Below are 14,808 nucleotides of genomic sequence, written 5' to 3' on the forward strand. Positions count from 1 at the left end.
AGTAGGAGAATGAGAAGGACATGAGTAAAACCAGCCAGTCAGAAGGTGATCAAAGAAGGTGAGGTCTTGGTATGATTGCATGAGGGGCCTGGAGCAGCAGCGCTGGGCTCTGTGCAGCAGGACGGCTAAGCAGTAGGTTGTCACAGTGGCCACAGCACTGCTGGCCAGACCCCAGGAGTCACACTTTCCCTGAGAGAGCTGAGGGCATAAACAATGATAAGTTCTCCAGGGGATGGACTTCCTAAATACCCTGAGTTCATCATTACACATTCTATGCATGTAACAAAATACCACAGGCACCCACAAATAGGTACACATGTTATGTATCAATGTTTTTTTTAAAAAAGGAAAAATAAATGAATTCCACATTCTTGTATAATCAGAGTGTCTACAGCACTCATAGAGTAACCCAAACCTTACGGTTGCTGGAAAGATAAAAACCAATGGGCCAATTGGAGTGAAACTCTGGCCCGGAAACGTGGGGTGCCAGCCCCCTCAGCACAGATGCAATGCCGAGTTATAGGAGGTGTGAATGACTCTGCTGTCTGTCCTGTCTCATCTGCAAAATTAGGAAGCCTGTCTTGAATATCTCTAGGAACCTCCCACCTCTTCATTCCAGCCTCTGACAAACTCTGCACATTAGGCCAGGAGAAGCCCCCGAGCCAAGCCTCTTTTCTCATTCTCTTCCAACGAGTGCTTGGAGCTACAAGGAGGCCCCCTTTCCACTATGAGCAACCAGGTGCTCTGCTGTGTGGTCCTTTGTCTCCTCGGAGCAAGTGAGTCCTGGGTTCAGGGAGAAAATTCCTATCTGGAGTGCTGCAAGTTCCAAATCTAAGGCCTCCCCGAGGGACAGCAACATCAGGTGCCTCCCTGGGCTGTACTCAGGCATGCCTCTCTTTCTTTTCCAGACACCGTGGATGGTGGAATCACTCAGTCCCCAAAGTACCTGTTCAGAAAGGAAGGACAGAATGTGACCCTGAGTTGTGAACAGAATTTGAACCACGATGCCATGTACTGGTACCGACAGGACCCAGGGCAAGGGCTGAGATTGATCTACTACTCACCGATATTAAATGACTTTCAGAGAGGAGACATAGCTGAAGGGTACAGCGTCTCTCGGGAGAAGAAGGAATCCTTTCCTCTCACTGTGACATCAGCCCAAAAGAACCCAACAGCTTTCTATCTCTGTGCCAGTAGTATAGACACAGTGAAGCATGGATGTCGCCTCTCTGTGCTTAAATGTGCCCAGTCCTGCTTCCCCGACCAGGTGGCAGGGCTCCTCTGCACTGTATGATGGCAGGAAATGTCACTCAGCCACTAAATAGGTTTAAAAAACTATATATAACTAAAACTCTCTATATGAACTATACATATAAAACTAAAACTATATATGTATATATTTATATATAACTAAAACTTTATATATGAGACTAAAATGATAGTTTTATATAGTTTTTTAAACTATAGTTTTATATATATATAACTATATATATATATATCACTTTTTAAACTGTAGTTTTGTAGTTTTATTTACTTTTTAAAGATGGAGTCTCACTCTGTCGCCCAGGCTGCAGTGCAGTGGCATGATCTCAGCTCACTGCAATCTCTGCCTCCCAGGTTCAAGCAATTTTCCTGCCTCAGCCTCCCAAGTAGCTGGGATTACAAGTGCATACCACCACACCTGGCTAATTTTTGTATTTTAGTAGAGGCAGGGTTTCACTATGTTGGCCAGGATGGTCTCGAACTCCTGACCTCAGGTGATCCACCCACCTCAGCCTCCCAAAGTGCTGGGATTACAGGCATGAGTCACTGTGCCTGTTTTATAGTGTTATATAGTTATTTTAAAAAACTATATATATATATATATATATAGCCACTTGGTGGCTGAGTGAAGTTTCCTGTCATATATGATACAGATATAGATATGATATGTTTATATATGATATAGATACAGATATGTTATATATATGTTATATATTGTATATAAGATATATACATATAGAGAGAGTCAGAGAGACACAGAGAAGAAGTGAAAGTTAATCTTACAACCCCAAGCTTTTTTCTATTTTACTGAATGCTAGATGAATAGATGAATGAATGAATAGAAATGAATGAATGAATAGAAAATTTTCCCTTCTTTCAGGAAGATAAAAAAGCCTGTGAAAAGAGAGGTGTAGAAGACAAACTCTGTAATCGCAATTTCATATGACGCGTGCTTTAATGAGAGACATTAGTGGAGTATAGGAAGTAACACAGCCAGTTCTGTCTGGTGACATCAGGAAGGGCGTCAGAGAGAAAGCAAATTTTGAGATGAAAGTTATTGTTCAAATTTCACCAGATGGGCAAGTAGGATTTCACCAGATGGGCAAGCACCAAAAGAGGGAGGCAGGCTAAGGGAACTATGAAAGGAAAGAGTGATGAGATAATACCAGGAAAAAAATTATCAACACTCCCTCCTCCACCGGAATATGGCAATGGAAGAAAATTTGGACAAATGAATGGAGTCAAGTTATTGAACAAAATTGAGTTTCTTGTTCTAGTGGTCCTTCATTGGACATCTGTGTAGAAACATCCAAGAGGCTCCGTAAGTACAGGTCTGGCACTTAGAAGAGAGGGTCGGGCTTGAGAGAAATGTTTGAGTGATAGTTAAGCACACAGGTGTGAGTAAAACTTCCCAGGTGATCTTGTCTTCTATGCTTTCTCTCTTTATGTTCTGCCACCTATGCATTGAATTAGAAGGTAGGTGGTGTAAGTGGTGTTAATTCTTATGTTGACTTACAAATGTCTATTTGATCATATAATTACATTTCTAGAAATTGATGTTTCTATGTTATCCTTCAAATACAACTAAAACTGCTGGTTGAAAATTTTTGTAAAATATTGTCAGAAGCATCAGATAACCTTAGTCCATCCTGCTATATTGTCCTCTTTTTCCAGGGGTAAGAAATTTTTAGAAAAATATGAGTCCCTGTCCAGAATATACAAGCCTTGGCTCCACGAATTTTCTTCGAATTATTTCCTGGATTCTGTGTTTAGCTTTGGATTTCTTCTTCTACATAGCCTATGGGAGTTTGACTCATACAGAGTCCCACAGAAACCAAAATACTAAAACACAGAGATGGATAAGACATTTCTCCCTGAATAGGATCTAAAGAACATTAAAATATGGTATCATGAGAACTACAACCAGTCATTGAAACTAATGTTTTCTGACAGTAGTAAGTAAAACACTGGAAATGAGATGGCTCTAAGATACTTCACTTTGAATGTTCAGACCATATTCGCAGATACCTCCACATCAGTCATTCTCTGAGCCTGAGGATGGAGCCAGGGACCTTCATGGCGGTGGCAGAGACACAGTCCCATAGTGTTATCTGTGCCCTGTGTACAAGCCATTCTCCAGAGGTGATGGGATTGGGAAAGACTGTCTGTCCAACGAGAGGAAGAAAATGAAAGGGAAGACAGTAAGAGATAGACAATCTTGTTTTTCCTTGTTTTTCTTGTCCGTGACTAGAATGGACACAAATTCCTTTCTTTCAGTGAGGAATTTATTAAAGCAGGGCATAAGAACTTAAATAGACTTCAAAAATTCTACTGTAAAACTATTAACCATTTGCTTTTTTCAGGGTAATCTTAATACTGAAAAGAACACTGTAGCTATGAAGTTTCATCATAATCTCCATTCCCACAACCAGATTGTAAGAGAGATATCATCTGAAGTGAAAGACAGGAAGTGGCTTCATAGCTACAGGGGCATATAGATGCCCTTCAGTAGATACGTCAATATTAACACAATGCAATAGCTATATTTGTTATAAAACAATTTCACCATTGCACAAACATAATATGATGGGCGAAGTCTTAATCTTATCTTTTCTAGCTACCTGTGCCAGAGAAGTAGAACTAAATATTAAATGAAAGCACAATTGGGAGGCTGTTATAAAAATGAAAACATAGGGCTTTCAAAAAAACTTTCCAGCTCCTTGTAATTGCTACACATTTCCAACATCAAGCCATTTCAACAGGTATCCCAGCCTGTTCAAATCAAGGAATTTCTTATGCCTCCTACAAACTATTTTCACTGTCCAGTACTTAGTATGACCTCCATTACAATAGAATAAATGTAACTAATTATTCTCACAACCTCAACAGTGATTAACACGGAAACATACAAGCTAAACTGAGACATATTATTAGAATGTTTAGAATTAAGTCCCTCTATATATGAGGGAAATTGTCATGAGATACTCATGAGGTAACGATCTCATTTAGAAAATGATGAAGTGGCTTCAACATGATTATGAAGAAACATTGGACTTCCAGCCAAGGCACTGGCCTGCACGTTATCAGTATTTATGGTAGTGCCAACCTGTAGGTCTAGTGATTAACAACCATGAGTTGTCTTGGTGTCATTACTTTGAGGATATGAAACAGAAGCAGCAAACAGACTCCAATGCCATTCATTACCCAAACCTACACTCCTTTCCTTATAAGAAACTCACTTAAGTCATTACAATGCTCTATGTCTCCTTGTATCTTAATAAATTTGGAAGTTGAATTGGGAAGTCTTTAGGCCACTTCAGGCAATGTATGGGTTTTTTTGTTTTCTTTTGTTTTAAGACGGAGTCTCACTCTGTAGCCCAGGCTGGAGTGCGGTGGCATGATCTCAGCTCACTGCAACCTCGGCCTCCCCGGTTCAAGCAATTCTCTGCCTCAGCCTCCCGAGTAGCTGGGATTACAGGCGCCCACCACCACGCCTGGCTAATTTTTGTGTTTTTAGTAGAGACGGGTTTTCACCATGTTGGTCAGATTGGTCTTGAACTCCTAACCTTGTGATCCACCCGCCTCGGACTCCCAAAGTTCTGGAATTACAGGCGTGAGCCACCTCACCTGACCTGTATGGTTTTTTGACAGGCAGAGATGGACGTAACATCAGTCATGGGCAAAGATTACCACCAGGGGGCAGACTAGGGCATCCTTGGGATTCTGTGATCAGTCATCCCTCCTCGCTGGTGAATGGAGGCAGCGGTCACAACTCTCCCCAGAGAAGGTGGTGTGAGGCCATCACGGAAGATGTTGCTGCTTCTGCTGCTTCTGGGGCCAGGTATAAGCCTCCTTCTACCTGGGAACGTTGGTGGGCATGTGCGTGTGTTGGCATGGTCAAGTGGTGGCCAGCAGGGTTGCAATGTGGATTGTTTATGCTCATCGAAGGGAGAGGGAGAGGCCCTGCTCTCTAGAGGTGTAAAGGGTAAGGTGAGAGCCGCCGGTCAGAGGAGATGGGGGATTGTGGCCCTAAGGAGATGACAGGAAGATTGCACAAAACAAACAGGATTCTCTAGGAGCTGGGAGGACAGGGAGGGAGTGAGGCTCAGCTCTGCCTGGCATCCTGTCTGACTCGGCTCCCACTGGGCTCTCCTCTCTCTCTCTGGCTTCTGTCTCAGCAGGCTCCGGGCTTGGTGCTGTCGTCTCTCAACATCCGAGCAGGGTTATCTGTAAGAGTGGAACCTCTGTGAAGATCGAGTGCCGTTCCCTGGACTTTCAGGCCACAACTATGTTTTGGTATCGTCAGTTCCCGAAACAGAGCCTCATGCTGATGGCAACTTCCAATGAGGGCTCCACGGTCACATACGAGCAAGGCGTCAAGAAGGACAAGTTTCCCATCAACCATCCAAACTTGACCTTCTCCACTCTGACAGTGACCAGTGCCCATCCTGAAGACAGCAGCTTCTACATCTGCAGTGCTAGAGACACAGCGCCAGGAGGGGATTAGAGACCGAGGCAAGAACCCCTGCAGCTGCCCTCCGCCCCAGCGGGCCCCCTGAGTGCTGAGAAGGGAGGCGTGGAGAATGGAAAACCACAGCTTTCCTGACTGAGACATCTGGGAGTGTGTGTGCAGGGGGTGGGGTGGGGGTGGGGGGGAGAAAAAGAAACGAAGCACTGTGAGTGTGGAGTGTGGAGGAGGTGTAGTGTTTGAGACCCACAAAATGGCAACAGAGTTGGGCCTAAAGTGGTCAGCGGACATGGAAAGTTCCCTGAAAATTGTAAAACCTGGAATTTTGCCCTGACTCTGCCACATTAGTCATGTGTTCTTGAATAGATCTACACATAATCCTAGTGGTAGATATGAAGACAGTTGTATAATCACTGTGTATTTCCTATAATAAACTTCAGCGATTGGCTTTCTTGTCATCATGCTGGGCTCTCAAGACAAAGATAACCAAGAGGCAGACAAGTAGAGAGTTATGCATGAATACGTTACCTTAGGGGAGGATGGCAACAGCATTGAATAGCATCCACTCCAAATTTGTGTTCTGTCCTCCTTGGACCATGACCACCAAAACAAAATCCTATCACGTTTCCTGTAAATGTTGAACGCCATCATGTTCTCCATGGTGTTTTGGTTGATGAATGAACAGAGTAAGACTCGGTACAAAGGGAGGGGAGCACCCTCTACGCCTAGGTACACACCATACGGAATGTATCGCTAGGGAAGGTGCTGGTGAGCTGGCTCCTGGGAAAGGTGTCAAGGGAAAGAGGGGGCAGAGGTACCTAGAAGGAAGACCTCAGACAACATGGCTTGTCTACAGAGTTGGAAAGCTCTGCCAGTAGCTAGAAGACAGTAAGTGGAACAGTGAAAATCCTTTCCTAGGAGAAGACAAACATTTACATTGACCACAAATCTGTATGAACTAATAGAAGATGAACAAAACATACGATCATACATTTAATAGAAGAAACATGTATGACCAATAAACATATAGAGATATTTTACTTCATTGATGATCAGGATAATACGAAGCAAGACACAATGATACATAGCTTTATTACCCACTTGATTAGCAAAATATAAAAAGTTTAGAAATATAAAATGTTAGTGAGGGTATGTATTCATAAGATTACTTAAAAATTACCGATGGGAGCATAAGTACTATAAACCATTTGGAAACAGTTCAGCATTATCTCATAGTTGAAGATTCCTATATACCATGACTCAGCAATTCCACTCCTAGGTTTACATCAGGAGAAGTTCTTGCATACACATATCAGAAGACATAATACAAAAGTGTTCTTAACAGCACCAAACAGTAGAAAAACATGGCACCAAGCCACATATGCACTGAGAAGAGTGAATGAATAAACCGTGGCATATTCATATAAGTTAAAATGAATGAACTATAGTGAAGAGCAAGGTTATAGGTGAATCTTAGCAATATAATAGCAAGTGTAAAAACTAAGTCTAATGAGATTATGCAAAGCATAAGGTGCTTTTCATAAGCTAAAAACAAGTCAAGGAAATAATTTTCAGGACTAAAATATATTAGATCAAATTATATTGAAAGGAAAGCAAAGACTAGTTGTATGCTGGAGCCTACTTTATCAGCTCATGGGAGCTGACTGTATACATTTTTCCCAACTCCAGTTTTAGTGACATAATTTTGTTAGCTTGAAACTGGCCATAGTGAGGGTATTTACACTACAGAAATCGGCAAACAGAACAAATTACAGTTTGCTTTATTTTCCTCCAGAGTTAGTTGTCAACCCTTTACCAACACACTACTGGCAGGGAATAATAATGACCCAAGTTCAGGATTTTTATAAGGCTGGGGCATGGCAGGAGATAGAATGAGAGAGAACTACATACCTATACATTTAAATATTGTCAAGGTCTATCTTGCATAATGTTGAGGAGGAGATGTTTTACAAGTTCCTGTTATATTTTTAAATAAATGTTCATTAACAAGCAATGCCTGTGTGTTATGAAACATAGGTTAAGATAAATAAAATTATATTCATATAGCATCAAAAAGAAGAGAAAACAAATAAATGAATAGATTAGCGTTCTTACAAGATAAAGGATGAAGGGCATTTTATAGTCAAAACCAGGAGTGAAATAGCAGTGGCTCAACTGCTACCATCCTTGTGTAGACATCGGCTGCTGAATTAATCACAGCGGACAACCTACCACCCAACAGACCTGGACCTTTGTCAACCCCTTTGCAACAGAGAACAGGGGTTTAGACAACAAGGGTGAACGTGAAAGCATGGAGATGACACCTGGCCCCTGACCAAGGTGAAACTGACTGGAATAAGATGGGAGCCAATTCCGCAGTGGACACGCTGCTGCTTTTCGTCTCCGCTATGACCGTGTGTTGCTGGTGGTTACATACCCCACCTGGGTTCAGTCACCTCAGACTGTGCCATTGCCACTGAACTCAAGGACCCATTTTGGTTGTAGCCTTTTACTCTGTTAGTGTTTTCAGCCTGGAGAACAGAGCTAGTAAAATACTTTTAAAATATTCCACTGCTTCACTAGTGCCATGGAAAAGACAAGAGCTTTTAAGGCTCTGGCATGAAACAGGGAGACAGTGGTTACATTCCTATTTCATGCAGTCACTATTTCCCTCTACATTAAGCTGAGGAGTGTAGTGTTTCAGTGACATTTAGCATGGAATGATGCTGGGTTCAGACCTGCCTTTCCCAAACCAGCTGACTGTGAAGGACACAGCCTACTGCCTATCTATATTACTTTAGGAAAGGAGACAACAGCATTGAACAGCATTCAATCCAAATTTGCGTTCTGTCTTCCTTGGACAAGTACCAACAGAATAAAATCCTATCACATTTCCTGTAAATTTTGAATGACATAAATTTTTGATGAGCAATTCTTTTTGAAGTGTTGGACTTTCTGTTCTGATTTTATATTCTACTCTCTGTGCTTTGTTGTATTTAAAATCAAGTTCACCTTTCAGAGGCAGTGATGGGTGAGGTAAGAGACAGACTCTTACATCCTCCTCCCCAACACACACACACACACACACACACACACACACACGGAGCCACTGTTTTTCCCAGTAATGGAGAAGCCATGGGAAGAATTTCAGAGGTTTCAAGGGAGCTAGGGTCTTCTAATTCCTCTATATCCTTGGATATCCCCACTCTTAATGTCAAAAATAATCTCTTGAACTGGTTTCCCAGAGTCTCAACCCATTTGCTATAGTACATGCACCATCTCAGGTGTCCAAAGGTGAATATTTGATTAGCTGCTTCACAACTTCATAACTCTGCTGCTGTTTTTCCATTCTGGAATGTGGAAAGCAGTGTGACTCCTATTCACTGACCAGTAGTCAATTTTAACTACCCATAAATATGTGAGTGTCTTTTATCTGTAATCTCCTATCTGGTGCCATTTTTGAAAACCAGTTAAGACTCTTTTATCCTAAAAAATGAACTATGTCTAATTTCTTGAAAGTAATTATTGATGAAATACTCCCTGGAGAGTCTGAAGCCCCTGATACTGCATATTTAATGGTCATCCTCCTTTTAATAAGAGGTATAGGAAGAAATTTTAAATATTATTCCTAAATAACTTACATCAAGATGAGCTAGAATTAATTAAGTGGGACGAGGGATAATGAATTCAAGGGCATTTAAGAAAGATTAAAGAACCAGCGCAAAATGTTTTAATCAGGAAATAAATTGGTGTGTTTAATGACAGGAAAGAAGTCAGCAGAGTGACAGGAGCAGGGGGAGAAGGCAGTTGAGTACAGGACAAAATTGAAGAAGGCAGGAAGGCATCAGACCACTCAGAACCTTACTGGTCAAGGTAAATGATGCAGAATCCAACAGAAAGCTTAACAGGAGACACTGAGGTTTTCAACATTTGACTTCTTTAGTAATCAGATTCGTGGCTGTGTGTGTATCTGTGTATTTAATCACCCTGGTCACAAATTGAAGAAATAACAGACCGTGCAGGGAAGGCAAAATGTTACCTCTGCCCTCTTAGGGTTTTTCGGCTGGTCCTGAGAATGGAACAGATTAACAGGAGGAAAGCATACACATGTATTTAATACAAGTTTTACATCACATGAAAGCCCCCATAATTAAAGGAAGACCTGAATGTGCAGTTAGAGTTGAACACTCACATACTGAATTGGGCAAAGAGTCATACATTGTGGAGAGGTGAAAAAGTAAAGGGGCTTAGGCTAGGGATGCCGGTTGAATGGCAAAGTGACTAGGAAGGTGAGTATTAGTTTAACAAGCTTTTTTGGTACAGATTCCTTGGCCTCAACATCATCCCATTCTATCTTGGATGTTAAGAATATTCTTTCTTCCTGGTATAGATGAGACATCTTTTATATGGGAGGCTTGTTCCATTTTTCAAGAAGAAAAGGAGAAGGGTCAGAGTACTCCTCTTATAGTTGCTATTGTCTTTAATGCCTCTAGCTCAAAATAATCCTTATGCCAAAGTGGCATATTTTGGGCGGAGGGTTGGGAGGCTTATGCCGCCACCCTCCAGCAGTATGGACAGAGTTGATGCGGAGGAAAAACTTAGCTCAGGCAAGCAGTAGTTTAGCTCAGATAATGATGATGGTGTTAGAAATATGGGGAAAGTGAGACATTTAAAAGGAAGTAAATCAAAGGACTTGGCAATTGATTAGACATGAGTAGCAATATGCAGGGGGCGGGGGGTGGTGATTAAAAGAGACTGCTACAGACAGACAAATAAGAAGGACCAAGTGGGAAGAAGATCAAGATTTGCTCTGAGACTGGGAGTGCCTTAGGGACAGTAATCTAACCAGGAATATGCAGAGAGCAGTTGGATGTACAAGTCATGGACTCAGAAAATGGATCTGGATAAGAAGTACACCTTTGGGACATTTAGCATCACTGGAAGAACGAAAGTGCCTTCAACCCCTTGATAGAGAGTTTACACTGAAAAGAGCAGAGAACATAGGATAGAGATTTAGGGAACATACCTGCCTTGGGGGACAGTAAAAGGTTGAGGGAGGCAAAATGCACTGATAAACCGCCATAGGCATTAGACTAATGGCTGAGTAATTGTGTAAGTAATTGCTAGTAACAATGCTGTGGAATATGTGGCAGGTACCACATCAAGTGCTGCTTTTTTCTTAATTCCCCTCTGACACTTGGGATGCCTTCTTGGCTGCCTCGCTGCGGGGCGGGCCACTCCCCACTCAGGCAGGCCGAGGTAGAGCTCAGCGGGCATCGGATGAATTCGCTCCTTTGACCACTAGAGGATGATGTGGATCTTTCTATAAAATATCTGCCGCCCATCAAGTGGGGACTCACAGCTTCACGGATATTTCAGATGAGATGTTTAGGTACTGATTGACCAAAAAAATTGCAGATATCCTGGGAGGCCAATTGGTCTTTAAAATGGCAGGATCTAATCTTAACATTTTGTAACACCCTTAGCGTTTACCCATATCTGGCACCTGTAGTTGTGTGATTTCTACATAATTGATAAATACATAAATGAATAATATCGTGATTTCTATTCAACATTGTGCTGAATTTGCAACCAGTGAAACAAGGGGAAAAAGTTGAAAGTGAGAAAGGAAAGAAAAATAAGTATTGGCGCATGAGAAGTTTATTTATAGAGATTCAAAAGGGTCTGAAGAAGCAATGCATTATCAATAACAAAATGTGGTAAGTTTACTGAATTTAACATAAATATAAAACATGATTTTATTTCCACATACTAGAAGCAGTTATGTTTCTTAATAAGAGAGACAATTTACAAATAATGATATAAAATATAAAATAAACACCTAAGAACAAATCTATTAGAAGATTAGCAAGACTATCATGCAGAAAACTATTAAAATTTTAGGGGAATGAGGGCCGTGCGCAGTAACTCACGCCTGTAATCCCAGCACTTTGGGAGGCCGAGGCGGGCGCATCATGAGGTCAGGAGTTCAAGACCAGCCTGGCCAATAGGGTGAAACCCATCTCTACTAAACATACAAAAAAATTAGCCAGGCATGGTGGCGCACGCCTGTAGTCCCAGCTAGTCTGGAAGCTGAGGCAGGAGAATGGCTTGAACCCAGAAGGCAGAGCTTGCAGTGAACGAGATCATGCCACTGCACTCCAGCCTGTGCGACAGAGCTAGACTCTGTCTCTAAATAAATAAATACATTTAAGGGAATGATTTTAAAAGTTTGAAATAAGCTGGGTGTGATGGCTCACGCCTGTAATCCCAGCACTTTGGGAGGCTGAGGTGGGTGGATCACCTGAGGTCAGGAGTTCAAGACCAGCCTGGCCAACATGGTGAAACCCCGTCTCTACCAAAAACACAAAAAATTAGCCGGACATGGTGGTGGGTGCCTGTAATCCCAGCTACTCGGAAGGTTAAGGCAGGAGAATTGCTGGAACCTGGGAGGCAGAGGTTGCAGTGAGCTAAGATTGCACCATTGCACTCCAGGCGGCTGGGCGACAGAGTGAAACTCCGTCTCAAAAAAAAAAAAAAAAAAAGTTTGAAATAAGATATACAACATGATCATGAAAAAGTGAATCCAATAGTAAGGTTATTTCAATTTCTGCAGTATTATCTATATATTCAATACCACAGTAATCAAACTACAAAAGATTTACTTTATGAAATTTGGCAAATAATCTACAACTAAGTGAAAAAGAACAAAAATAAGCAATATTTAAGATGTACAAAAAGTGATGTGAATTGTTCTACCAATTATCAAATTATATTATCATTTAGGATAATGAAAGAAGCGTGATTAAATAGGCGAATGGAAAATAGAAAATGAAAAATAGGCTCATGAATATACAGAAATTTCATATATAATAGAGGTGTTATTGAAGCTATACGGAGGAGTGATGTAATATACAAGTTATTCTGGAACAGGTGGTTAACCATACAAGGAAAGATGAATTTAAACCTTACTTCACAATATATGTCAAAATAAATCACAAGTGGATTAAATGCTTAAATGCAAAATTCAAAATGTTAGGAGTTTTGGTAAATAATAAGGATTATATTTTCATGAACTTGGGCTATGGGAGATTTTTTTAAATAACGAATTAAAAAACATGTTTACCCCAAATAAAAGAATGATGCATTCTACTAAAGAAATCCAACAAAAAGTAGCACAAAGAGAATAAAGACATACACCACAAATTGGAAAGATATTAGCAACACACACAGCTGACAAAGGTTGGGTATCCAGAGTCTAGAAAGAACTGTTACAAATAAATAATAGCTAATCAACCAAAAAGAAATATGGACAAAGGGCAGTTTACAGGCAACACTGGTGGCCTATATCAAATATGTTCAACCTTCTTAGCAACCAGAAAGAAGCAAACTAAAACTATATTGTACCATGAGATAATATTAACATACTAGACTGGCAAAATTAAAAGTATATTAAATAGCAAGTGTAGTCCTAGATGTGGAACATCTGAACGCACTCATGAGCTGTTGGTGGGATCATTTATTTGGCTTAATCACTTTGGAAAGCATTTTGTTATGTTACATAAAGTTGACATGTTGACTTGAAGACTCAGTCTTTACATTGCCAGGTATGGCAACAATCTTGCACCTAGAAAAGCAGAGACATGTTCAAGAATACAATGCTGTCTGTAGCAGCACAAACACCCAGGGAAAAATTAGTGTGCATTAATTCAAGAATGAATAAATTCTAGCCAATAAATATAGTGTAATACTAGATAGCAGTGAAAGTAAATTGTCTAGATTATGTGCCAACATATTATCACAGACCTAATGTTGAATGAAAAAATAACATTATAGAAAATATATAAACTAGCTAATTCCTCTTAGATACATTTCAAAGACACACAAAATTACATACTACATAATTTACAGATTCTTGTGTAAATGCTAAAGGCTGTAATGCAAAGCAAGTGAACGACAAATTTAAACTTCAGATTACACCTACCTGGGCATGACAGAGAAACAATGACCGAGAAATTTTCAGCAGTAATCTAACTCTTAAGCTGATTGGTTCAGGCAAAAGTATTCATTTTATTGCTTCTAATATGTGCATTGCATATTTGTCATAAATATTGTTCTGTATAGCTCAACATTTAATTATTTAATGTAGCCGGGCACAGTGGCTCATGCCTGTAATCCCAACACTTTGGGAGGCTGAGGTGGGCAGGTCACTTGAGGTCAGGAATTAAAGAGCAGCCAGTGACATGGTGAAAGCCTGTCTCTACTAAAAATACAAAAATTAGCCAGGTGCGGTGGTGGGAGCCTGTGATCCCAGCTACTTGGGAGGCTGAGGCAGGAGACTGCTTGAACCCAGGAGACAAAGGCTGCAGTGGGCCGAGATCACGCCACTGCACTCCAGCCTGGGAGACAGAGCAAGATCTGTCTCAAAAATAAATAAATAAATAAATAAATACTTACTTAATGTAAAGCAGCTGCTATGTGATTTTATAAGTGTGTCAAAAGCTACTATTTGTAAAGACCGAGTTGTGTGATTCCTTACCTGAGATTGAAGGGAGGGGAAGAAGCAAATTGACAAGTTAAAAAAGTAAATAGAGTGTAAATTAGTTCAACCATTGTGGAAGACAGTGTGGAGATTCCTCAAGGATCTCGAACCAGAATTACCATTTGACCCAGCAATCCCATTACTGGGTATATACCCAAAGGATTATAAATCATTCTACTGTAAAGACACGTGCACATGCATGTTTATTGCAGCACTGTTCACAATAGCAAAGACTTGGAACCAGCCCAAATGCCCATCAATCATAGACTGGACAAAGAAAATGTGACACATATATTCCATGGAATACCATGCAGTCATAAAAAGGATGAGTTCATGTCCTTTGCAGGGACATGGATGAAGCTGGAAACCATCATTCTCAGCAATCTATCATAAGAACAGAAAACCACATGTTCTCACTCATAAGTGGGAGCTGAACAACGAGAACACATGGACCCAGGGAGGGGAACATCACACATGGGGCTTGTCGGGGGATGGAGGGCTAGGGGAGGGATAGCATTAGGAGAAATACCTAATG

At 40.9% G+C, this 14,808-nt stretch overlaps 2 gene segments (V, D, J or C); both read left to right on the forward strand.

Annotated features, from left to right (window-relative positions):
- The first annotated feature begins 727 nt into the window (after positions 1–727).
- Positions 728–8,019, forward strand: LOC129485472 (T cell receptor beta variable 19-like). The segment is given in 3 exon segments: positions 728–776; positions 909–1,198; positions 7,972–8,019. Coding segments are annotated over 3 exon segments (387 nt in total).
- On the forward strand, positions 5,074–5,774 carry LOC129485473 (T cell receptor beta variable 20-1-like). The segment is given in 2 exon segments: positions 5,074–5,134; positions 5,442–5,774. Coding segments are annotated over 2 exon segments (390 nt in total).
- Positions 8,020–14,808: the final 6,789 nt, after the last annotated feature.

This window comes from Symphalangus syndactylus, chromosome 6, assembly GCF_028878055.3.
Source record: "Symphalangus syndactylus isolate Jambi chromosome 6, NHGRI_mSymSyn1-v2.1_pri, whole genome shotgun sequence".
Classification (NCBI taxonomy): Eukaryota; Metazoa; Chordata; class Mammalia; order Primates; family Hylobatidae; genus Symphalangus; species Symphalangus syndactylus.